Genomic DNA, 26,373 nt, shown 5'->3' with positions numbered 1-26,373 from the left:
ATATTGTGTGTATTCTAAATCAACAAGTGTTATTTCATCATATTTTTTAAAGATAATAATAATAATAATAATAATAATAATAATAATAACAGTAATTGTTACCATTATAAGCAGCTGAGTAAATTGCAAATGTAGCAAAACCATTTTGTCCATATTGGCCATGAACTAAATGCCTGAAAGTCTAGGCCTGCTGTGACTGTCAGAGTTTTATCAGTCATAAATCCCAAAGCTTAGAATAGTAAGAAAAATAAGTTCGTCCGATGCTACTCGTTTATTTTGTCACAGTAATATGCCATGTAATAAATTAGCATCAAAAATGCTTATGTTTTTAACTAACAGACAACTCAGACTAACAATCTGTGCAAAGATATCTGAGGTGAGAATATGTTTTGTAGGCCGTACATTGAGAAATATGTAAAAAACATACAGTTTTTTGGGCAAAACATGGCCAGTTTCAAGAAAATATCAAATATCAGTCAGCATTTAAACCTCAAGTGATTACATATTTGAGTAGCCAAGGGTATTTAGAAAAGAACACTACATACTGAATATGGCTATGTCACACACTGTAAAATGAAAATTGCTTCAATTGGTAACAAGTAATTCAATTAAGTTTATCCAACTTAACCTTAAAAAATTAAGTTGGATAAACTTAATTGAATTACTTGTTACCAATTGAAGCAATTCAATTAAGTTGGATCAACTATTTTCTTTTTACAGTGCATAATTACTGTTTAAATGCAACTGAAAAAAAAACAGAATAGCAAAGTCCTATATAGATAGGGTGCATTGACCAGACACAAAATGTGCCCAATGTAGAGGGATTTGTTGCACTAATAATGTCCTCAATCTTAGATCTGTATCTGTCCTTTAGTGCTGCAAAACATCAACACCGCACTGTACGAGATGAGGTGCTTCCTGAGTATAATCTGCAGTTGTGAGCGAGTGCAGGGTGAGTTACCACAGCAAGACCAAGAACAACCAAAAGTCATATGTAAATATTTAAATGATTCAGAATTCAGTTTTACCTGAAGAAAAAATTCCTCACAGCTATGGAAGTCTAAAATAAAACCAGAATTGAAGCACACCATTAAAATCCCAAACAATGGGATTCTGCACCGCTTCTGACATGATGAGCGTAAACGGAGCAAAACAACAAATGTGGAGAAATAAGAGCACCAACTAAAACAGAGAGAACTGAGTGAAAAACTGCTGCTGTCAGGATAAACAGCAAGTGGCTCATTATAATTTAAAGGAAAAGGCACTAACCGTTCTGAACAGGGCTGTTTAGGCAGGGAGGGAACGCTCAGTGAGACCTGACTATATCACTATTGAGAATTATTTGGATTACTTAAATAGTGAAAATGCAAAAGGACTCAAGACTTCACTGTTTGATTTATTTTTTGGTTTCCAACCATTGGAAGCAAATAATTGATTATTAGATGCATCTTTTATTTTGATATGTTCAGCACCATGGAACAAACCAATGAGAGGGATGTTTTGTCAAACCATTCTCAGGTTATAAATAGATCCAGGAATGTGGCCAATAAGCACAAGCAAGCTTCAAGGACTCAATGCCTTATTCCTCTCAACCCATTTACAGCAGAAAGCTTTTGGATTTATTTCACCTTGCTCTGTACTTCTTAAAGACTGAGTTCTCTTTGCCGAGCTAATCATGGGTGGAGGAAATTCTAAGCAAGACGAAATCCTTTTCATGTCACAGCTGTTTGGTCTTGCTCAGGACCACGGCTTGATGCCCGACATCAGCATAGACGCTGTCTTGCTGAAATATTCTGGGTTAAATTCCACAGCTGTACTGGAGGACTACTCTTCAAAGCTGGTAAATCAAGTGGTTGCACAAACTCCAAGTTTAGTGGCAAATCTGGGCTCTGCTTTGTCCTCTGTAAATGCTGTGCCAAATGCTGTGGGACTGGGTGCACTGATCATCTCCTTCATCCTGGAAATTGCAATCAATTCCTCATCAAAATGTCTGAAAACACAGCGGACATGCTGCAGCGCGTGTTCGCTGAGGACAAGGATTTCAGTGTGAGGAACTCTATTAATAAGTACCTGAAGCACCTCAGCATGCACGTGAATGAACCTCTGAAGGCTCTGGAAGAGACCAAACACCTGGAGAAACAGCTAAGTGACCAACTGGCCCCTCTGAAGAACTCCATGCTCTACGATAATCACATGAGCTCCCGCTCCATGAAGCACTGGGTGAATGGAGCAGTCTTCCACTCACAGATGCTGGTCCATGCAGCCCGAATGAAGATGTCAAGAACCACCTTGAGTCGTGAAAGAGAACTTAAAATGTGGGTGCCTTTTATCAGAAATGTAGTGGAGATTTATCAGAAGGACCTTCAAGACCTTTTTAAATAAGTACAAGGACTACAAATATTCAACCATCAAACTTGAAATAAAAAGAAGCTGTATGGGATGGGCATCTCATAATCTGTATATTAAGGAATCATGCAGGGTTGTGACTATGAGAGACCTCAGGTAATTCTACCAGCCATCAAGCCCAGCAATTCTGAGAAAATATATTGTGAAGGTTCACTGGATGCCTACATCAGCTACATGTTTAACAATTGGAACCTGATCAACAAATTGAAGTCATATTTCTCTGACCTTAATAAGAACCTGAGGGAATTGATTTTACAACGTCGATTGTTTCAACCCATGAAAGAGCTCATCCGACTCAGGCACCGTTACTAAATAAGGGTCAGTGAAAGGGAACTATATATAGGTATATATTAGTCTAGCTCCCTGTGGACTGAGATGAACTGCATTATTACGTGGTTAAAGTTATTAACATGGTTAATACAGTGGAATATAGGTAGAACCCATTATTATGTGTACATGGATAATAAAATCAGTAAAGCAGTAAATCTGTTGGCATGCTGACATAAGCTGAAACTTTAACAAGCTTCTTTGCACATAACACTAGCAGACAAAAACACTGCTGTTTATATTTTAATAGAAAATTTAATATGTTAACCCACGTGGGAATTTAAGACATTATTTTTTTATGTTAATTATCATTTTACCGAATTTGGCCACAACTTAAGCTCATAACTCACTTGTGACATATTAGCAGTTTTGTATTTAGTGATGTAAATACAGTGTCGCTACAGTTTTTCATGCATGTCTCACAACACATTTATCTCCCTCCCAAACATACAAGAAAGTTCTAGCATTTTAACATTATTACTGAGTAATAACTTCATTTTGACTACTTTTTCAATGCAGTCGAAACATAACTGCTTGTGTTGTGTCTAACATTGTATTTGTGTATAATTTTCTGATTGTGTTTTTGTCAAGAGCTCATATTTTTAAGCACAATACACTAATCGCTGCACAATGATTATTAATTATACAGGTGCTGGTCATAAAATTAGTCATATGGTGTCAATGGTCGTCTTTTGGACAACTGTCCAGTCAGCAGTCTTCCCCATGATTGTGGAGCCTACAGAACTAGACCGAGAGACCATTTAAAGGCCTTTGCAGGTGTTTTGAGTTAATTCGCTGATTAGAGGGAGGCACCAAATGTCTTCAATATTGAACCTTTTCACAATATTCTAATTTTCTGAGATACTGAATTTGGGGTTTTCATTAAATGTCAGTTATAATCATCAAATTAAAAGAAAGAAACACTTGAAATATATCAGTCTGTGTGTAATGAATGGGTATAATATACAGGTTTCACTTTTTGAATGGAATTACTAAAATAAATAAACTTTTTCATGATATTCTAATTTTATGACCAGCTCCTGTAGTACAAAGCACATCCAGATCTGACAGTGGATATTTTCTCTCGCAGTAGCTTCTTTCACTGTAGTGAAACTTCAGAAATGTTTTCATAGTCTTTATTAAACCATTAAACAGCATATTTCCAAAATTTCACAGTCTCATGCAATTGTTTTCCTGTGGTTGCAAGCTTCCTGAATCTGTTTACGCAGCCAATTTTTCAGACCAAGGTCAAAACATGGCCTTTGTATAATCAAACAGATCCTGTTTACACTCCAATAGTAAACTAAATTCTGTTCTGATATTTTTTCAGCTCTGGCAGCTTTCCAAACCTGGACACTGTGGCCAGACTCATAGACATGAGGCTTTTATGCTATGATTTTGACCAATACCTTTGACTGTCAGTCAAACAGTCTGGGCTGTAGGAAACATTTTATAGCTATACATTTTATTTTATTTTATTTTTGTCATTTTTCAGTCTCAGTATTTTCTAAGCTTATTAAATATTAAACATAACTCTTTGGATGTTAACTGTTACTAAATGTTTTTAGCAGTTATGTTGTCTGTGATATGGAGATTTTACACACACACACAGTGCAACCATTACATTATATTGAGGACCCCAACAGAAGAAAACAGCAGGAAGAATAAGGTAAAGATTCTCTCAAAAGACAAAAGCCTGTTTCATTTTTTTCTGAGCCACTTCACATTTATTCATCATCTTTTCTGCTTATACATATCTATTTATACGCGGTGAGCACATTTAGTGTAAATAAGAAAATGTAAGCGAAATAAAGTGCATTTATTATGACCACCACATGGTGGCACCCAGCTCCTGGACTTCTACAGGTTGAGCTCCCTTTCCGGTATGAGCTCGGGTCGTATTCTACAACAAAGTACTACTCATGTGTTGGAGTACCACAGCTATTTTTCTTGATTTTTTTAGTGTTTCATAAAGCCAGAAAGTTGCCATTTGAAATTTAGTTTTTGTCATATCTGTGATCTGCTTTTTTTCTACAAAATTAAACAACTGAAGGAACATCCTCAAAGACTGGTGATTCCATAATTTTTGCCAGGGTTTGTATATCCTACAACACTGGTCTGATTCAGTGCCTTAGCGTCCATCACAGTAATAGTAATATTGATCTTATAGTTTATTATTGATCTTGTGAACTGTCATTTTAATTATACCCGTACCTCATAAATTAATCAAATCATATCCGTTTGTAATTTTGCCACACTGAAACTGAATAGGGCAGGGATAAAGTGGGGTTCTAATTTGGGTAAATCAAGGTACTGTGGATTAAGTTCATTTTGAAGCTAATAAGAGGCTGATAGCACAAATACAGTGATGACCCATGTAAAAAAAAACAAGTATCCACGAGCAATATGACGAGCTGCTAATGTCACATGAGCAACAGCTAATCATCTCACAGTCACAGGGTTGGTAAAAAGCTTTTTTGATAGACTGGTCCTATTCAAATTATTGTGAAATATAATAAAACCTTTTCCTCATAAAAATTTACAGATTTTTTGTATCATTGTTAATATCAGTCATACTTCAAAAGTTTAAAAAGGTCAGACTTGAACCTTTGTATCACAGTCTAAGTCCTGATCAGTTAAAACACACCTGGCAAGTTTGGCAACCATTCTGTTGGAAATAATTAATCTGGGCAAAAGTGTAGTAGAGCTTGTTGTAAAGTGAGGTGTGCTGAGTTCTGATTCCCTGAGCAGATTTACCTGATGATTATGAATAAATTCAATCAGTACTGTGAACCTTTCTTGTGTAGCTCATGTGATATTAATAAGTAAAGTCCACTGACATGATCTAAAAAATTGCCAAATCCAAAATGGCAGCTCTGACCATCGAATGACTATTTCAGATTTCACAGGATGTCCCTCAGCCTGAGAAAGAGACCACATATAACCCATATATATTTTAATGACTTCTGACTAAGCAATATGACTTTTTTCAATTATAATTAACATGTCTTACATAGTGCAGCTTTAACGAATCCCCATGGTGCGCCTTAGCCATTGCAGTGTAAAATTAAATGAACCAAATGTAAAAGATACTATATCTTTTACTACAGAAACAATCCAAAATCTATTTTTAGACTTAAAGAACCAAGGAGGTTCTTTAGAAATGCAGCTGCATGAACATTTTACAGATTGACTCTTATTTTAAAGGATAGCCATTATCCTGATTTTGCATTAAACACAAGCAGTGAAAGAATCATTGAGATTGAGGGTTCTGTGATAGACCTTTGTGACAGTCTGTATGAGGTGTGAAAAACTCTCACTGGAGGTCCTTGGAGTCTTTCATCAGTCAGAGCACTCTGAAGATTGTCCCACATCCACTCCTCCTGGACTGGGCATAGGAAGTGATACTGTGTTTTGCTCAGTGCTGCTGTAAAGAAGCCATTTCTACCCTCCTGACTCATCATGGGCAACTATAACTCCAAAGCAGAGCAGCCTGAGATCAGCATTGACACAACTCTGAGGATGTACTCTGGATTAAATTCAACAGCGGTACTAGAGGATTATAATCTAGAACTGCTGAAAGACTTAGCCAGAAAATCTCCCAAGTACATTGCTAGCCTGGGTGCAGCTTTAGCGGTTTTCGAGAGTGTAGCGACTGCAGTAGGACTAGGGGCACTGGTCATTGCCTTGTTGATTGACGTCACAGTGACTTTAGTCATGACTGAAGAGAGTGAAACCACTGTGGACATGCTGCGTCGTGTGTTCGCCAAAGAAAAGGCTTCAGGTGTGCGGGACACTATGGAGGAGTACCTGAAGCGCATCGGTGTGTTTCTGTGGGAGACAATGGAGGCACTGCAAGAGACAGAACAGCTGGAGGAACCAGCTGACCCATCTGAGGAACTCCATGCTCAGTGATAATGAAATGAGCTCCCGCTCCATGAAGAGCTGGACCAATGGTGCTCCATCTGCAGATGCTCATTCAGTATTTCTCCACCCTGAGGAAGAACTTACCAGAAATGATACTGCAGCAAAAGGAGTTCAGTATGCACAAAGGAGGAGAGACTGGACCCTTAAGTCTGGCTTAGATAAAAAAAACAGCATTATATAAATAAATTAATGTTCTAATAATTCTAATTTTAGGGCTGATGTTACTTAAGGGTAAGGTAGGATTGTAAAGCTAGCTTGGAGTGGGGTGTATCTGGGACAACAGACTTGACTCTTGAACTTTCTGGAAGTGTCGTGGGCCTAATTCAGCGAAACACTGACGAGGGGAAGTGCCTACCTGATGACCCCTGTGAAGATTTAGTGATGCAGTGGGTGGTGTGGGTACTCATGTGATGGGCTCAATGAGTAACCATAGATGTTAAGGGTAGCTGTTGCCGATCAGATCATAAACAGCCACAGCAACCTTAGGGTGTAGATGTAGGATTGGAACAATAGAAATTGTGTGGCTGTAGGTAGGAAGAGAATGGGGTGGGCCCTATGTGAAGCTCTAATGGATTGGCATAGGATATTTTACATCTTATCTTCTTTATGATTATATTTACTAAGTAATTAACATTTTAAAATAATACAGAAGAGTGTCACTAATGCAAAACCCCATGAAAAGCTACAGTACTAAACGTTACTGTATGTTTAACGCCTCCTTGTGGACAATCTTCAACCTGCTAAACATAAGTGAGTCAATTAAGCTTGGTTCACACAGCAAGGAAATGTGGGCCAAATCTGTTCATACATGACACAGGTGTGTTTTTGGTGCGTCTGTTTCAATACTTTCCTATGTGGGACTGAAATTTCATTCATATCTGATTCATGACAATAGGACTCTGAAAAGCCAAATTGGTATTTATGTAAATCTAACTTTAAACAAATTACTTATTCCTGTTCATTTCAAGCTTTTGGGAGAAAATAAAACAATGAAGAATGAGCTGTGTATGTTTAGTGCAAAATATTCTCCATTTATATTAATTTGAGGTGTTTAATTAAAGCAAAGTGACTTACCAAATCATTCATTCATTCATTCATTCATTATCTGTAACCGCTTATCCAGTTCAGGGTTGTGGTGGGTCCAGAGCCTACCTGGAATCATTGGGCGCAAGGCAGGAATACACCCTGGGGGGCACTTATCAAATTATTCCAATTTAATTTAGCACAAATGAAATGAGAATAGACTGGTTGAAAGCCTCCACCTCTCGGTGACTGTGAGGAGTTTGGTGTGTTCTCCTGGTGTGTGCATGGATTTCCTCTGGTTTCTTTGGTTTCCTCCATGGTCCAAAAACACATTGGTAGGTGGTTTGGCAACTGAAAAGTGTCCATAGGTGTGAGTGTGTGTCACCCTGCTAAATGACTGGTGCCCCTCCAGGTTGTGTCTGAAAATATTGGGGGAAAAAAAAAACAAAAAAACAATAGCATGTCAAACTGGTTGGTGTGGCACAATGGACACCATCTCTTCCAGGGAACTACCACAACATGTGGGAGGCTGGGGTTCAATTCCTGATCTGGGTGACTATGCTGCACTACACCAATAATAGTCAACCATACATTAGCCCATCTCTGTAATAATTTGCTGCTCTGCGGTCTGGAAAAAGGTCTGGTGTTTGTATGCAGTCCTGGCTCAGTAAATGGGGTAAAAAAGCAAAGCGTCTCAAACCACACTGGCTCAGGAGCTATTTTCTCTCTTAGCCACAGCTGGGAACAGCATGCGGAGGAATTTGGACAATGGAGAGACCGAGAGTGGATGCTGACCCACAGCGAAGAACACAACACTGCACAGATACATGACATTACACCCTGTTTCTGCAGTGTTCATCATGGGAGCTGATTATTCTGAGGAGGAAGAACGCATTGTCTCAGAGATTTTCAGTTTAGCTCAGGAATCTGGCTTCATGCAAGATATGTCGTGTGTTCACTGAGGAGAAGGCTTCAGGTGTGAGAGACTCTATTGATGAGTGCATAAAGTGCCTCAGCGTGTTCATGAACAAGCCGACCGAGGCTCTGAAGGAGCTCAGACGCCTGGAGAGACAGCGGAGTGAACAGCTGACCCGTCTGAGGAATGCCATGATCTATGACGGACAAATGAGCTCCTGCTCCATGAAGCACTGGGCGAATGGCGACCTTCCATTTGCAGATGCTCCTTTATGCAGCCCAACTGAAGATCGCTGGAAGTGGCTTGGAACACTATTTGTGTTATTTTTTTGTTGATGTTGTATTAAATTGTATATGTAAGGTACAATCAGAAAATGAGAAATTATGAAAATTATTTTAGCTGTTTTTTATAAATATTTTCAATTATCCACTTGCTGTCAGAAGTTGATAACATTTTCACTGCACTTTACAGTGACATACAAAAAAAAATAAAAAACCCTGACAAACAATTATGAAATGTATTTCGTTTATTTAAGTCCAGAGGAGTGGTTGTGGGATAAAGTACAGGCAGTGCAAAAACATTGAGAAGAAAGAGATTCATGGGCTGAAACAATGTTCTACTCTTCACTGTAATGATACCTCCAGGTATAAACCAAACAGTAGTCTGGACCTGGATCCTGCATACACATGTGCCAATAAACAAAACCCCTAATTTTAAATAAAGGTGATGACTGTGGATGTGGCTTGGTAAGGGTCACTTGAGGTTATGTCTGATTGTTCTAAGGCGGATTGTTCCTCGAAAGCTGGGCCACAACACTACACGGTCTAGTGCTACCCTACTCAATTAAACCTGAATCAGATCCAGTGAGTTGTCTTAAAGCAAGTTGGAGGCACACTGGCGAAACCTCTGGGATTGATTCACATTTTCCAAAAATATTTAAAAAGTTACAACGCACTTTAAAGGGAAATTCAATGTATTTATAGCTCCAAAAGTCAACAGATGAAATGTAAAGTAAATCACCACAAAACCTACAGACATTGAAATATTTAGTCATATAGATTACATTAAACCAATTTATGTGATCTTTAGAGACTACTTTGCCTTACAAGTATCCCTCCACAATTAACAGACAAACTCATCGTGGAGCATGTAATTTCACCACTCTCTGTGACTTTGTTTACATGTAACCATTAAATTATAAAAAATCTTGAAAAATAAAACTTTGGGACCTCACAAAATCCTCTTCAAGATTCTGGGTTTACTGCTTCCAGGTTTTGAGATTCAATTATGGTGGGGGTAGTTATACATGCAATAACTGCAGACAGGCAGTTATTAAAGTATCCAGTGTTTGCAGAGAGCACGGTTATAGAAACATCTTAATGAATGCAGATAGTGCAGTTAATGACTGCAGACTGACGTATACATCCAGTGTCTGCAAGACAAATGCGGGTTCTTATGACCTGCTGAATTCACGGCATGTGACTTTCACCTAACATAGCCCCAAGACTTCTATCAGAGATTAAAAGGAAAAGAGACATGTCTCCCGTCAAAACAACATCAAAATTACACAATTACAATCCAGATTGTAACTCTGTCAGGTTGTGGGTTAAACTATGCTCTTTAAGCTCCTAAAATAAGTTCTGAAAAGCATGCATTACTCCCAAGTCCCAAAGAAGATTTTTGTCCCCAAAGAATAGCACCTGGTAATAGAATAGCTCTGAAGAAGAGATTTTTATGGTCAGTCTCTTTCCTAAGCTACCTTTGTGAAACCAGCCATTGCTCTACAGCTGTGCTGAAGCTCATTTAATGCTTTAGCCAAGCTGCTAATCCTGCTAATGCTTAATGCTAATTTAGCTTTAGCTCTCTCACACACAAACAACAGCACCATGGCAGTATATACACAGAAATAGGTCCTGAAAGGAGTGCACACAACTTTAAATTAAAGCTAAAAAATAACAAAACAACCCTTGCTTTACTAGCAGTTTCAATGAATATTAACCTCTTTATAAACTACACAGCCCTTTGACTCCTTAATATCTGATTATTCCTTGATTATTGCAAAACATTAGGCCTCATCAAATTTGCCCAGTCCCTGATTTGGTACTGTAGTATACAAAAAATTGGGTATGTCCCTGTGCAGCGTTAGTTTTAAGCATTAAGTGACAATACTAATTTTTAACATGCTAGCTATATAGTCAATTCATAAAATGGTGCCCAACACTTCAAAATAAAAGTTTTCCATTTATAAATACAAGATGCAAAGGTGTATAAATAAATCTCCCTTTAACTGATGTGGAAAAAGAGAAGCATAAGCTTCACAATGTGACTTTACAATGAAGTGCATATGCTTTCTTTGCTGTTCAGATGAACATCGTCTCTTTGAGACTTGAGTCAGCTGTAGCTACATAACAAAATCCTATGTAAACAACTCTCTATGTCAGTCTTGACCAAACTGAGCCTCTCATATCCATACTCCACCCACAAAGGTGTTGTTCCATGGTTACTATTGCTAGGTTGGATTACTCAACATGAAGAAGATACTTCAACCCTAATGAGGAAATATGGGAATCTATATCCAGCTGCACTTTGTTGCTGTAGCCTAATGAAGATGTTTCACAAACCAGGTTTTTTCTTTAGCAAGCTGAGATATATTTGGCTAAATATTTTGGGCTTATGTTATCTGGCTAATTGTGAAACACTCACAGTGGGAGTGGGGAGGAGGGACAGCCCTATTGTAGGTCTTTGCTAATTAGACAAGCTTGATTTAATCTGAATAAACTAATAAACCCTGTAAATAACAATGTAACAATAACAATGTAAATTAAACTACATATATTTGTAGTCAAATATATTTAAAACTTGTCCAAGCAAGCATTATTAACACAAGCTGAACACCATTGTGGATGAAGCAGGATATATTAATTAAGATTTAAATAAGCAATCAGTCATTTTCTACAATGTTTCTCCTTCAAGCTATTGAACAACCATTATACTGACAACTACTGGTCAGAATGTGTTAAATTCTATAGATGACATTACATAGATTCTATGTTAAATCTCTAAGATGGCCTCCCTGTGTAGAATTAAGCCATGTACAGCAATGCAATCAGGGACTAAAAAGCAATTTGATTCAAAGCAAAAACACAATCAATTTCACTGATGTTGGTTGCTGGTGTTTGTTGTTAAAAATGACTGACTGCTCTTTAAAGTGGTCAACAAATTTTAGAAATTCATTCTGTGACATGAACATAGAATAAATAGAAGAAAGGAAATGAACCTGGATGCCACAATATCATCGAGTGATCTGGTAAAATCATTGTAACTGTAAGTGAACTACATATGATTTTACACACGGAATAGCCAGTTTATTAGGTACCTACAACTAAGTGTTGTAGGATTACAACACTAAGTGATCATTTATCAGAAACACCTCCATCTGAGGGCACATTTCAGCAGACATGACTGACTACAGCACTACCAACAGTGCATAAAGGCAAACATCCTGCACACTGACTATTGGTAAATGGCTAAAGGAGGATTACACACAAGCAGATCCTATCACTATACATTTGTATACACAACGACACATGCAAATCCTATCACAGTGTGTGTGCAAGGTAGCCTGACTGGCAGCTGTTTCTTACACAGCGATCTGCGAGTATACAAAGTACTGATTCCCTTAGTCGATAACAGCAGCCCAAAGACCATTCTGCAGTGACTGCCCTGCTGAGAATGTTCCACTGCTCAAACAGTGTCTGATCTGTGGTGTTCCCTTTCCATAGATAAAACAAACACTAGCAGAGTGCACCTGTAAAGTAGGTGTTTCCAATACACTGCCAAGTGACCATATAGACTTGAGGGTGTTGCTAATAAACTGGCAACTATATAAAATTATAAATCAATATGAAATGTGCTCTCTATGATTTGCATGAGGTTGTTTCTTCAGAACAGGCAAAATAGTGGCATTACCTTTAAAATCACACACACACACGCAAATAACATCCTGAAGTGAAAGCAAAGCAACACACAGGGGCCTGGTTACACAGCTCTCATGTCTGCGCTTTCAGGCTGGTCCTCTGCTAACATTGGTTTCTGAGTTATAATGGCTGATTTTTTTGTTATCAAATGTCCCATGAATTTTAAACAGCTCGTACATGTGCGTAAACCCAACCCCTCATAACCCAGAAGATCCAAATAACCAAGTATTTCAGAGAGATAGCTTGACATGCATCTAAATATTCCTAAATGTAAAAAAAGCCCTGAAATGCCCAGACATCCCATGTACACGCTACCATTATTTTATAGCTGATGCTCATAACCTCAAAGCCACAATCAGGGATTTGACAAGGCAGTATTTGTGGTCTTTATACTATGACCCTTATTGTGATGTCTATGGTTTGTGGCAGAGCATCCACTATATGTCCAAGAGTTTGTAGACAACCTGTTGGATGGGTGAACACATCTGCTTTGAGTTCCAAGCATGACAAAGACAGAGCTCAATCTAGTACCTCTGGGATGAGCTGTGATTGAGAACTAATCACCTGACATCAGCACCTGACCTCATTCATGCGCAGTTGCCACAGAATTGTGATCAGCAGGTGTCTACTAACTTCTGGCCATATAATGTATGCCAATACGTCAGGTGTGGCGACCCCTGGGCCGTCCTGAAATCCCTGATTGTGGCCTTGTTTACACAAGCTTTACTCCCTCTCAAGATGTGAAGTACATCTCTTTGGTCAGCATGTGCACTACGCAGGGGATCTGCTTCTTGGCGTCAAAGCCCGGGGCGTTGGAAGTGGACTCGAAGTCCAGCGCCACCTTGTGGTTGACTCTGGTCAATATCTGCATGAGCTCCAGCTCTTTGCCGTATTTGCTGAACATCTCACACAGAGACTGGATGAACCAGGAGCCAGTCATGGTGTTCCTCCACGAGTAGTAACCTACGGCATACACAAGCACGCAACTCCCAGTTATTATCCTTACCACAAATGTCCAGCCTTATAGAGTACAAGCACAATGTCCTTGTCCAGAATAGTCACTTTATTTCATATATGCAAAATATAGAACAACAAACCAATGGTGATATGACCCATCCATTACATTCTATATTTTTAAATGGGTAAATATGTTTTTTCTTATGTACTTTACATACAGGGATTCAACCTTCCAGAGCTGATAATGGCAAGCTCAGGACAGTCCCCCCTCAATCTATATGGGCAGAGTTGTTTTTATTTAAATTCTTAGAGACTCATTTAGATACATTATTTCTTTTCCTTTGTGTAAGCTCAAACAAGAGAGAAATTTTGTTGCCTCAATCTTAGGAGGTGTTTAGATTGGTGTGCTTTACCTTAGCCGTGTGAGACAGGCAAAAATAGTTGGAAAAGTAGAAGCATCACGCTCCAAGCATCTCTGAGACACTGGGGGCTAGATCTTTTACAGTATTTATCACACTCCAATATCGGATCTAGAAGTTCCATCCCACTGATACTGTCTCTATACACACACACAAGTATTAATTCTGTTACATCCCTTTTACATACATGATGCCCTTAACCTTCCTTTCCAATTAGTTATGGCAGGTGATGTCTACAATTCGTGGTCTTTTGGAGCGCTTGTATGTGTTACCTGGAGCCGTTGAGTAGGCGTAGAGGAAATCTGCCTCCACTGGAATTTTCACAGGTGAACCATCATAGTTACTGTCCATTTCGATCCCTGCATCCAGGTCCGTGCCTCTGCAGGCCTGCCAACATGGACGCAATTCAAATTTAAAAATTACACGTTGGTGACTTACACAAAACCATGAGTGAATGATTAAAAATATTACCTAGTGTTGCTTTAATTGATTAATTGTGAGGATTTTTCTAAAATTGTGATCATGAATGACAATGGATAAAAATCCCCAAGAATTTATGGATGTTCCTCCTTCCCAAAACCAGGCTACTGTGAAATTAATATTGTGTGCTTCATAAAGGAAAGAAACGGGCACAAACCCACACCAGAAACAGCCTAAAGTTTAGTGAAGCGGACTTAGGACCAGAAACTCCCCTCAACTTTCAGGAAATTGGGGGCATGGGGCCAAGCTACTTCACTCCCCTTAGTGGAACAGTGTTGTCTCCTCCCTAAACATCCATAGCAAACGTGCCCTTGAGCATGGAATCTAACTCCATGAGCACTGGGGTGACTGTCGTCTGTAAGTTCCCCTAGTGCATAAACGTGTGTGTGTGTGTTAACAAAAATTCCCATTTGTTAGAAGCCTAATTATTACAACCCTAAAGACAAAATACTGCACAAAGCAGAAGAGCTGGATGTCAAACACACCTGTATGAAGAAGAGTTTGGGTTTGCCCACTAGCGAAGTGCAGCGGTTTCCTCTGAAGAGGCTGGTTAAAGCCTTCAACTCCACGGCTCCATCCGTCCCAAAAAACACACCCTCGTCCCCGTGACTCAGCAACACACACACAAACGAGGCACAGCGGCTGTGGTCCTCCCTGGCAACTGATAAACACATACACGTAATTTGTTTTTTATTTATTGTTACTATTATAGTTTAAAGTCCTTGAGATCTACTAGCACTTTGACCTTCAGGTTTTCAAAGTTAATAAAACTAACCAAAAACACACAGAGGACAAAAGATGAGTGACAATAAACATCAGAGTTCTCCATGAATATCACATGATGACTGTAAAATCAGTTGGGTCACAAAGGTTTAGGTGCAACCTGAACTCACACTCACACACGTGGACAGTTTCACACACACTCACCCAGTCAGTCACACCTGTTGACAGTTTCACTAAGCTAGTCGACCAACTTATTGTTCTTTGGCTAAAATATATGTCCATATAGATATCTGTGACAAATACAAAATCGGACTGTGGGAGAAAACCCACACAGACACAGAGAGAACACACCACACTCCTCAGAGACAGTTTGAACATAAACACAGAGGGTCCTGGAGCTGCGTGACAGTGGCACTACCTGCACTGCCGTCTGAAGGGAAGATTGTGTCTAAATAATGATTTAATGTGTTAAAAACACATTTTGAAACTCTTCTATTTTCAAAAGAATCAGGGACTGTCTTTGCAAATCTAATAGGTTTAAAAATGTAAAATATTTAGTGAAAAAAAATCACCCAAGAATAACATAAAACTAAAAGATAGGTGTGCCCATCTTTGACGAGCAGCAGAAGCGATATGAAACTGAAACCAAAAGTGACTTCTAGACTGCTTTGTTTAAAGATTATTTTGTGTCTGCTGTAAACCTTGTGAGTACAGGCTACATCCTTATTATCTGATCTTGTGACTGACCATGGTGCCAGTCACACAAAAACTTTAATACTCCACCCCTGACCTTCAGCCGATCTGACAGTTTCGCAGAATAGAGCAGAGGAATATTGCATCCTGAAGTTGCGCAAAAAAAGAAAGAAAAAAAAAAAAAAGTTGACCCGGGAACTACTGCTGCAAATGACTGCTACTGAAATGAAACCCTGACCCTAAATCAGCTCACACATTTTTCCCCTATAAAATAAAGATACCAGACGCATCAAACAGTCTGTTAATTATTATTATAGACTTGTGTAACAGAGTATGGGGTGGTCTTACCTGTAGCTAAGACCTGCTTGATCTGGTCCACTGTCTGGTCATTGAACACTTTCACTTTGTATCCCAGCTTTCCGAACACTTTCATGACATTACCGGCATCCACATCTGTACCGTTACGCTGATTCATTCCTTTAGGATAAAACAGAGAACACAAATCACACTCATGGTAACACAGACACACACTGCACACACAGCAGGACTACAGTTAAGACCAGACAATAAGAGAGAAGACTTTACTGATCCTGAAAAAATGTTTAATCTGAAGTGTGTTTAGAGTCTAGTCTGGTGTGTGTTTATTTTGATGTATGTTTAATCTAGCATATATTTAGTCTGATGTGTGTTCTGTTTAGTGTATATTTAGTGTTGTTTGTGATTAGTCTAGTGTATATTTAATATGTTGTGTGTTTAGCCTGCTGTGTGTTTAGTCTCATGGTTGTTTGGTCTTCTGTGCTTTGGGTCTGGTGTGTGTGTGTACTGTGGTATATGTTAGGTCTGGTGTGTGTGTGTGTGTGTTTGTGTGCAGGGTGAAGAGAAGTATTACCAGTGCTCCCATGGAAGTTCTTGTTGTTGATAATGACACAGTGGCCAAGATTCGAGTAGTTCAGACTGTATCTGAAGCTGTGTGAGTGACCCTTCGCGTCCACCTGCATCGGCTCTCCTCCTGCAGCCTGACCGGCACTACATCACCACAAAATTACACACACACAGCCCTGATAAGATTATAATCCTGCAGTGTCTTTTCTTAACTATCATGTATCCCAATCAAATCTGTCCAGGTGAAAGAATATATTTTTTAATTGGATCACTAATACCCAAATGTAATAAAGGATTACAAGTACTTAAAAAAGAGAATAATGTTAAATGACTGTATGACTTGTTAAAAACATTATATATAATTTTATAACTGCATGCAATATTACAAGATTTTTTTTTTAAAACAGTGGAGAATGTTTTTTTTTCCATTACCTGGGCAGCTACTGCATTAACTCATTTAACTGTGGCCAGCCACAGGCGTTGTCCATATTAATATTGTGTTCAAACACCCAACTACACACCTGTCTACACCCAACCTCGGGTAAACACACCTACCAAGACACACACAACCTCAGGCAAAGGAGAAAAATGTCCAAGAAACACCACCTGGTTTGCAAACTGCAAATGTTAAACAAGCCGCTGACACTGTACACTTCCACTAAATGTCATGACAGTGCAAATGTACCATTAATATTTAAACGTGTAACTTTGGAAAAAAGATATATGATGCTACAGGAAATTATAAATAACCACAGAGCAGGATCTTGTTGCTGTTTCATTCTTTATAAAAAGGTTTCACACAATTTTAGGGACATTGTCCAGACACAGAGTCATTGCTTTGACAGCTAAATTAAACTTAAATCAACCCAAGGGTGGCTTTTCTGACTCATTTTTGTGGATAAGTTTACCAGGATACATGAACATGACAAACCTACAAGTCTAACCTGCTTCATGTCCTGTTTGGGAGTTTCTGAGTTTGGGACTGTGGATTGTTACATCCCTTGGACAAATTAGGACAAGCTCCAGACCAATCAGGGACAGCCTTTTCACAGAAGTCCTTATTTGGTTTCAATCGTGAAAAACATAGATCTTTATAGAAGGATACAAAATCACACCACACAGATCTCCAGTAAATACTGTACTTTCCTAAAATTATCTCTGCACTGTGCAAAATAAACAGTAGTCACAGTAGAGCAATTTACCACATGCTTTATTTTCTACATATTTATGTATGCTTTCATGATTTTGTCTTCTTTAAAAAAAAGCCACTCAGTTGGGTGTTCATGATTTATACTAGTTTGGGTAATCCTGGACTGAAAGAGAAAGCATGCACTTTTAGTTAGCCTCTGTGAAGCTGGAACATATTCGGGGGCCTCTCAAAGTTGACTAAGCTCTGAGACAGCGGCTGGCCTATATAAACATGCTGTAAATAACACCACTATCACCATAGTGGAATGGCCCCAACCCAGGAAAACTGCCTAGCAACAGTCACTACGATCAGATTACTCTTGTTGTTGAGGACGCTGTACATATAGTCAAAAGAACTCAAATTACAAAGTCAGATGTTCAATAGGTTATTGTAACACCTTAAAATGACCAGAACAGTGTGTGATATTGTAAACAGTATGGTATCTACAGCAACACAAGGCTAATAAAACAATGGTACCATAACACCACCAGCTAAAGCAACACTGTTCTGTTGTATCCCTAGCAACAGCAGCTATGACCATGCAAACTTCAATATATCCAAAACTATGTTTTGCTGTATCCATAGCAACAGCCGTTAAAATAATCGTATTCTGATGTATCGACATCCACGTTCTACTGTATCCATAGCAACAGCAAATAAGACATTGGTACTGTATCCACAAACACGTTCTGTTGTAGCTACCCATGGCAACAGTAGCTAAAACTATGGTACTATCATATATCTACGACTATGTTCTCCTGTAACCATAACAATAGTTCAGTTATGTACTAGAATGTATCCGCAACTGTGTTCTGCTGTACCCATAGCAACACTAGTTAAGACTATGATGTCTCTACAACTGTGTCCTGCTGTAACATTGGCTACAGCATTCTGGACAGTGTTACTGTGGCGTAGTTAAACACATTTGCCATGACGTATCACACACAGTAGTTGAAGTCACCGCGTTCTGCTGTTCCCGTAGCAACAGTAATTAAGATATTCTTACTCAGGAGCGTCTGCCTTCCTCGCGTCCACAGCGTCTCCATTCGCCGTCTCCTTCTTGTCCGGCTGGTCAGACATGGCTTTGAAAAGAGGGGACTTCTCCTCCAAACAACAGACGTTTATAAAGTTGGATTTTGTGACGTAACAACTTGGTGAGGGTTTTAGTTTTCCGGACGTTGATAAAGATCCACTTCCACCGACTTGTGTCTTCGAGCAGCGCTGTTTCTTTGTCTGCGCTCTCAGCCAATCAGAGGAGAGGCTTTACTGCCAATAACAAAAACAACCGTGTGCATCTTAAAGGAGAAGTGTCATAATTAACTCTAAACACAACCTAATCTGTAACATTTAAACATATTAAAGACAAATTGTCCGGTCTGTGCAAAAACACAGGAACTCTTTGGAAATGCACATAGGTGTATATGATAAATACTACATTTATTTTAACTTTAAAATGTTGAAATTCATACAATTTATTGAGAAGGAGATGGACGATAATGAAGCCTTAGAAATACGAGACTCAACATCTCAGTGTTTAAACCTAAAATAGGTATTTAGAACTGTTTTATGTCTTAAAATCACCTAATAAAATGATATGTTTCATTCGGTCATTTTACACTCTGTTTGCTTTTAGAACCAAAAAACACCCAATTGAACATGATTTCTTACTGGAGTGCTTTAGCATAAATAACATCCTAAAACATGTTGAAGTGAATATTTAAAGCCGCACCTTAGACTCAAACACACACATCCTACAAAACTGAATTAATAATGAGTTATAAGACATTCGTATTGTTTAAACATACAGAACAACAACAACCCACGACTTCATGGGCGAAACAGCTCCACAATCGTGTTATTTTAGTTATAAGACACAACCATGAAACTGGCGCCTTTAAATGTAAAGCATCAGCTGTGAACGGCGAAACTGGTCTTTCTTTTCTTTGTCTGCGATCTTTTCACTTGATAAACAAAGAAAACACAGCTGAAAACACGCTTAAAAGCCCCAGTGAACTCACCGAGTCCAGTTAAAGCTGTTTTTTCCAAACAAAGTCGCGGAACCGGAGAAAAGCGACGGAAATTCACTGTTAATGAAAACAGCTGCAGTTTCCAGGAAGCTTGCAATGTGAAGCAGCACAATAAAAACTACATTACCCAGAAACACCCGTGCCTGCATATCGGTTACATCCTTACGCCCTCAAGCGGTAAAAAAAATATTACACATTTTTAATAACTGACAAGAAATGTTTGAAAACCATCATGTCATGATTATTTATCCTTTTAAATTTAATTGAAACTTTTATATGTTATGTGATTGAGCTGATTTGTTTTTGTAGAAGTTTAACTGCCATATTTATAAAATCTATAAAATCTGCTTCCAGTATATTCTTGGTTTATGAAAATTCAATAAAAGTATATTACCCATTTTTTAAAAATAAATCATTTTAACTCTCCTGTTGTATTCACATTTCTTTTAGGTCTGCTGGTTCCTCCAGAATGACACTATAATTAAAATTGTTCCCCAACATTATGTATCAGCGTTTATGTTGACTCTCTCAATAACGTTTTTGGCGTTTTGAGAGCTTTCAATGATTTTTAAGTACACATTTATTATTGTTAAGTTATGGGAAACACAAACTTTGTTATCATGCCATATGTAGTATCAGTTATGTTTTCACTTTGTCCTGTGAATTACCATTTATGGGCCCTAAAACAAACGGTAGTTTGTTGAAGATTATTGTAGCAAATACCATATTCCTGGTGGCTGGGAAGCTTGTGGTTTTGGGGATTAACCTCATGTTTGGGGACCATTGTGCCAGGTGTTTGTGTGTGCATGTGTTGAGTTTGTATATGGTGTCTGACGTGGGCAGAGCAGTATCCACCATGAGGCATGTTATTGTGATGGTGTATAAGGGTTTAGCTGGTTCTGCCATACATTCATTATCTGTAACTGCTTATCCAGTTCAGGGTTGCGGTGGGTCCAGAGCCTACCTGGAATAATTGGGTGCAAGGTGGGAATACACCCTGGAGGGGGCGCCAGTCCTTCACAGGACATCCTGCCATATATCAAGTGCAAATAGTTCCCTACCCCTGCAACATTTTTTGTTCTATTCCCCTTTTTAGGACACTTGAATATAAGTTTCAGTTGGAGAGTATGGCTGTGTCTCAATGCCCTAGCTTTGGTGCTGTTACCATTTAAAATTACTTGTTATATTGACATGTAACATATATAAAATGTATGTGTCATCCAGAGGACGGCACGGTGGCGCAGCAGTTAGTGTCGCAGTCACACAGCTCCAGGGGCCTGGAGGTTGTGGGTTCGATTCCCGCTCCGGGTGACTGTCTGTGAGGAGTTGGTGTGTTCTCCCCGTGTCCGCGTGGGTTTCCTCCGGGTGCTCCGGTTTCCTCCCACAGTCCAAAAACACATGTTGCAGGTGGATTGGCGACTCGAAAGTGTCCGTAGGTGTGAATGTGTCTGTGTTGCCCTGTGAAGGACTGGCTCCAGGGTGTATTCCTGCCTTGCGCCCAATGATTCCAGGTAGGCTCTGGACCCCCCGCGACCCTAAATTGGATAAGCGGTTACAGATAATGGATGGATGGATGGATGTGTCATCCAGAACTATTTTGTCTGCCATACAGATATTTTGGACATGTTCGTTCTTGGGTGGCACAATGGCAGTGCCACACAGGTCCAGGGACTCGGGTAGCCTTTTCCACCAACGTTTAAATATTATCATCATCATCATCATCTTCTTTTCCGCTTGGGTCGCGGTGGCAACAGGGCGAGCAAAGAAGCCCAGACATCTCTGTCCCTCGCAACATCCACCAATTCCTCCTGGGGGATCCCAAGGTTAGATATAACCCCTCCAGCATGTCCTGGGTCTACCCCGGGGCCTCCTTCCAGTTGGACGTGCCTGGTATACCTCCAGTGAGAGGCGTCCAGGAGGCATCCTGATCAGATGCCAGAACCACCTCAACTGACTCCTCTCAACGTGAAGGAGCAGCGACTTTACTGCAAGCTCCTCACCCGATCACGGAGAGTACTCGGCAACCCATTGGAGAAAGCTAATTTCGGCCGCTTGTATCCGCAATCTTGTTCTTTCGGTTATTACCATGGCCTCAGACTTGGAGGTGTTGATCCGCATACTGACTGCTTCACACTTGGCTGCAAACTGCTCAAGTGAACACTGGAGGCCTCCATGCGAAGAAGCCAGAAGAACAACATCATCTGCAAAAAGCAGAGATGCCACTTCCCGAGCCCCTCGATGAAAGCCTTACTGTCCCAGGCTACGCCTTGCCACCCTGTCCATGAATATCAGGAACAAGAGTGGAGATAAGGCACAGTCCTATGCCCACACTGAACAAGCTTAACTTCCTACCAAGGATGCGAACACAACTCAAACTCTGAGAGTACAAGGACCGTACGGCTCGCCGGAGCGACCCTGGCAACCCACACTCCCGGAGCCCCTCCCACAGAATCTCTTGGGGAACACGCCTTGTTTTATGCCTTTTCCAAATCCACAAAGCATGTGTAGAGTGAAGTAGCAAATTCCCACGCCCCCTCAATCATCTGTGAAAAAGTAAAGAATTGGTCCATAGTTCCACGGCCAGGACGAAATCCGCATTGTTCCTCCAAAATCCGAGGTTCGACTATCAGACGGATTCTCCTTTCCAGCACCTTGGCATAGACTTTCCCCAGGAGGCTGTGAAGTGTAATGCCAAGATAATTGGCACACTTTCTCCGGTCCCCTTTTTTGAAAATAAGAACCACCACCCCGGTTTGCCAATCCAAAGGCACCGTTCCCGAGGTCCATGCAATATTGTATAGGCGAGTCATCTAAGACAGCCCCTCAGTATCCAGTGCCTTCAGTAACTCTGGGCGAATCTCATCCACTCCTGGAGCTTTGCCACTGCGAAGCTTTTTTACCACCTCAGTGACTTCAGTCAAGGAAATGGAATCTGACCCTCCAGACACTTCTGGCCCTACCTCCTGCACAGGAGGCATGTCTCTCGGGTTAAGGAGTTCCTCAAAGTGTTCTATCCAACACCCGACAATACGTTCAGTCGCACAAAGTCGATCATTGACCTTTGGCCCCCACCAAAACAATAGAGTCTGTCCATGGAATCCCCTCTAGAACTCCACTCACTGCCTCCAAGAAGGCCGAATACTCTGAGCTGCTGTTCGGTGCATAAGCACACACAACAGTCAAAGTTTTCTTCTCGGCAAACCGGAGCCGCATTGAGGCGACCCTCTCGTTTACTGGGACAAACTCCAGCTGTACAAGCACCAGCCGGGGACTTGTGAGTATCTCCACACCCGCCCGGTGCCTCTCACCTTGTGCAACTCCTGAGTAGGAGAGAGACCAACCCCTATCGAGGAGTTTGGTTCCAGAGCCCACACTGTGTGTAGAGGTGAGCCCAACTATATCTAGCTAGTATCTCTAAACCTCACGCACCAGCTCTGGCTCTTTCCACCAGTAAAGTTATATTCCATGTACCAAGAACCAGTTTCTGCTGACAAGTTCCACGATGCCAGGGGCCCCTTCGCCTCCGCTCTGTGCCTGATGTGCATTGCACCGCACCCCTACTCTGGATCTTGCAGGTGGTGAGCCCACATGATCCTCCCATGTTGCCATTTCGGGGCTGCCCAGCCACCAGGCGCTCACCGTCGGACACTACCCCCAGGCCTGGCTCCAGGGGTAGGTCCCGGTAACCCTCTCCCGGGCAGGGTACACTGAGTTTTAATAGGTGTACTCATAGGGATGCTTTTGGATCATGTTTGTCTGGATCTTCACTCCAGACCTGTTCGCCATGGGAGACCCTACTGGGAGCTAACAGCTCCCAACGACATAGCCCTGGAGGTCATGAGACCACACAAGCCCTTCCACCACGACAAGGCCCTGATCTAGGAAGGGTTTAAATATTTTAAATATTTAAATATTTAAACCTTTAAATATTTTGCAGCATTTTCACCAACATAAATTGGCTCATGAACAAGAAAAGTCAGTGGCTAGTCAAAATAAAGAAGCTCCAGAAATTGCTCAGGGCGTTTGTGTGTTTCTGAAGTTCAGTGCAACCTGAGATGCTTTAATTCTCTTTGCTGTTCACAAGCTCAGCAGATGACTCAGAACTCATCATCATGTCCACACATGAGTCATGTCTCACTCTGCTCTGACAGTGTAGTAAACAGTGGATAAACCATGACCCTGTCCTGACTCCATTTATCTCTGGAGCAACGCTGGAACCAAGACCCCACAGCTCCCCGCACTGGTGACTTGACATTGGTTCTCATCTAAACTGGTGGAAACACAGGGGGCCGGTTCCCTGGAGAGAAACAAGACTCTAAGTATCCTGAAAGGAATCTGGTCAAGATCCAGAGTTCATTTGGTGGAAATGGCTGTACGTAAGATGCAGCACAAAATTAGAATGGTTAGTTTTGTCTGATATTTTCACACTGACTAGTAGATAAGCAGTCCAATTGTTATGTTTGTGAAATGATTGTATGGGGTGTTTACAGTGTAGCCTTTATAGAAAAGTAACATTTTGGTATACATTCTTTTTTAAAAACGAGAGTCTATAACTGTAGAACTCCAAATTCTTCCTGTATGATCTGTGGAGGGAATGGACAGTGACCGTAGAAGCAAGACGATGGTCATTATGTTTTGCCAGATCAGTCTAATTTATGCTACCATGTGTGCATCTATAATGTGTGTGTGTGTGTGTTTGTGTGGGCAGGCATTAAAACTGGACATGATTAACAGATTTTCCAGCACATGTACACATGGCTTGGTGTTCTCTTTCTAATCTTCACACCATGTTAAGCAGGGTTTTTTTAAGTGTTTGTCACCTTCACAGAGTACCAGGAAGGTGTCAAGCTCAGGATGGTGCAAATATTTGAGAGTGACCACAAAGTCTCTAGTATAATGAGGCTGATGATCCAGGCATGGTGTATGATAAAGCTATGATTAGTATTTTTTATCTAGAATTTTTGTGGAATTCTGTTTTAAATTTGTGTTGACAGGTCAAACAAGGATGAGGCTTCAATAAAGCCCAGTAAAAACTCAACAGTTTGCAGGTAGTGCTAGTCCCACATGGCACTGTGGTCTTGGGGTATTGGGTTTGAACCCCACCTTGGGTCACAGGATATATTTGTCACAGATGGAAACTTTGACATTTTAATAAAAGAGACATTTATTTTAGCCATATTTTAGTTTCTGATCTTTTCATTTTGATCAATTTCTGGGTTGCCATGGCAACCGTGTCTCAGTCCCAAGCAACTTCCTCTGTATACATTCCTTCCTGGTATACATCCATGCTGTGTCCAAAAATGTGCCCTATTCACCATTTAGTGTCCGAAATCATTCAATACCCTCCTGAACCCTATAATAGTGCATTGTATAATGAGTAATATGGAGAATATTGAATAGGGAGCCAATAGGGACACAGCATCAGACATTCCCAGGCCAGCAAAGAGATATGATCCATTCAGGATCTCAGGGACTTGGGAGTAAAGTAGTGGAGCCACAGCTCCTTTATGTTGAAAGGAGTCAGTTGAATTAAAGTATGACCCAGACAGACTGTGACCCAAAGCAAGGACTGGACACCTGGACCGTGGAGGTATGTTGCAGGACACTATATGCAGCGCCACCTTGCTGCCCACTTTTACAGGAAAACCCATGTGTCCTTTATAAACTACACCTATGTATTATAATAACATTATGACCGTCTTCTTTGTTTCTACACACACTGTTTATTCTCTCAGCTCCATTGACCGTAAAGGTGCACTTTGTAGTTCTACAATTATAGACTTTAGTCCACTTGTTGTTCTGCATATTTCATTAGACATTTCCCTGCTATTCTTTAATGGTTAGGTCCCCTACAGGGCTGGTGTGATTTGTGTGGTGGACCACTCTCAGCACTGCAGTGATACTGACGTGGTGGTGTGTGTTACTGTGTTTTGTGCAGCAGTACTGCTGGAGTTTTTAAAACTTGCGTCCACGTACTGTCCACTCTAGACACACCGACCTCACTGGTCCACCTTGTAAATGTAAAAGTCAGAGACAGTCTGTTGCTGCAGAGGTTGTGTTGGTAGTCCTCTAGTCCTTCATCAGTGGACAGAGGAGGCTGTAAGCTAGATATTTTTCGTTAGAGGTCTTTTCTCAGTTCTACAGTGACACTGAGGGATTTAACATTCCTGCAGCACTGCTGTGTCAGATCCACACATACCAGTGCTACATACACTAACATACCCCCACCACATCAGTGTCACTGCAGCACTGAGGTTTAGCCATCACCAAAATCATACCTGCTCTGTGGGTGTCCTGTGAGGGTGCTGATCATTGAAGAACAGGGTGAAAGGGGGCTAACAAAGTATGCAAAGCAACAGTCGTCAACAACTATTTGTTGACAATAGTGCTCCTGTATGGTCAATGGAGAGAATGGACAGTAAGAGTA

General features: G+C 40.4%; 1 protein-coding gene across 2 annotated transcripts; it reads right to left on the bottom strand.

The window, feature by feature from the left end:
* Positions 1-9,120: 9,120 nt before the first annotated feature.
* Positions 9,121-20,051, bottom strand: casp3a (caspase 3, apoptosis-related cysteine peptidase a). Of its 2 annotated transcripts, none has more exons than XM_066659810.1 (7): positions 19,938-20,051; positions 18,926-19,185; positions 16,738-16,874; positions 16,197-16,325; positions 14,918-15,093; positions 14,225-14,339; positions 9,121-13,539 (listed from the first exon to the last, which is right to left on the bottom strand). In XM_066659810.1, exons 2-7 carry the CDS (start codon positions 18,997-18,999, stop codon positions 13,310-13,312), a joined length of 861 nt encoding a protein of 286 aa, XP_066515907.1. In that variant the 5' UTR covers positions 19,000-19,185; positions 19,938-20,051; the 3' UTR covers positions 9,121-13,309. The 2 variants fall into 2 exon arrangements, with proteins under 2 accessions (XP_066515907.1, XP_066515908.1); XM_066659811.1 differs by having other exon boundaries at positions 18,926-19,180; positions 19,938-20,028.
* Between the last annotated feature and the right edge of the window lie 6,322 nt (positions 20,052-26,373).

Source organism: Hoplias malabaricus, chromosome 2 (genome assembly GCF_029633855.1).
Source record: "Hoplias malabaricus isolate fHopMal1 chromosome 2, fHopMal1.hap1, whole genome shotgun sequence".
Taxonomy (NCBI): Eukaryota; Metazoa; Chordata; class Actinopteri; order Characiformes; family Erythrinidae; genus Hoplias; species Hoplias malabaricus.
Note: the sequence above shows the minus strand (reverse complement) of the source record. Positions and strands in the feature narration are given on the sequence as shown.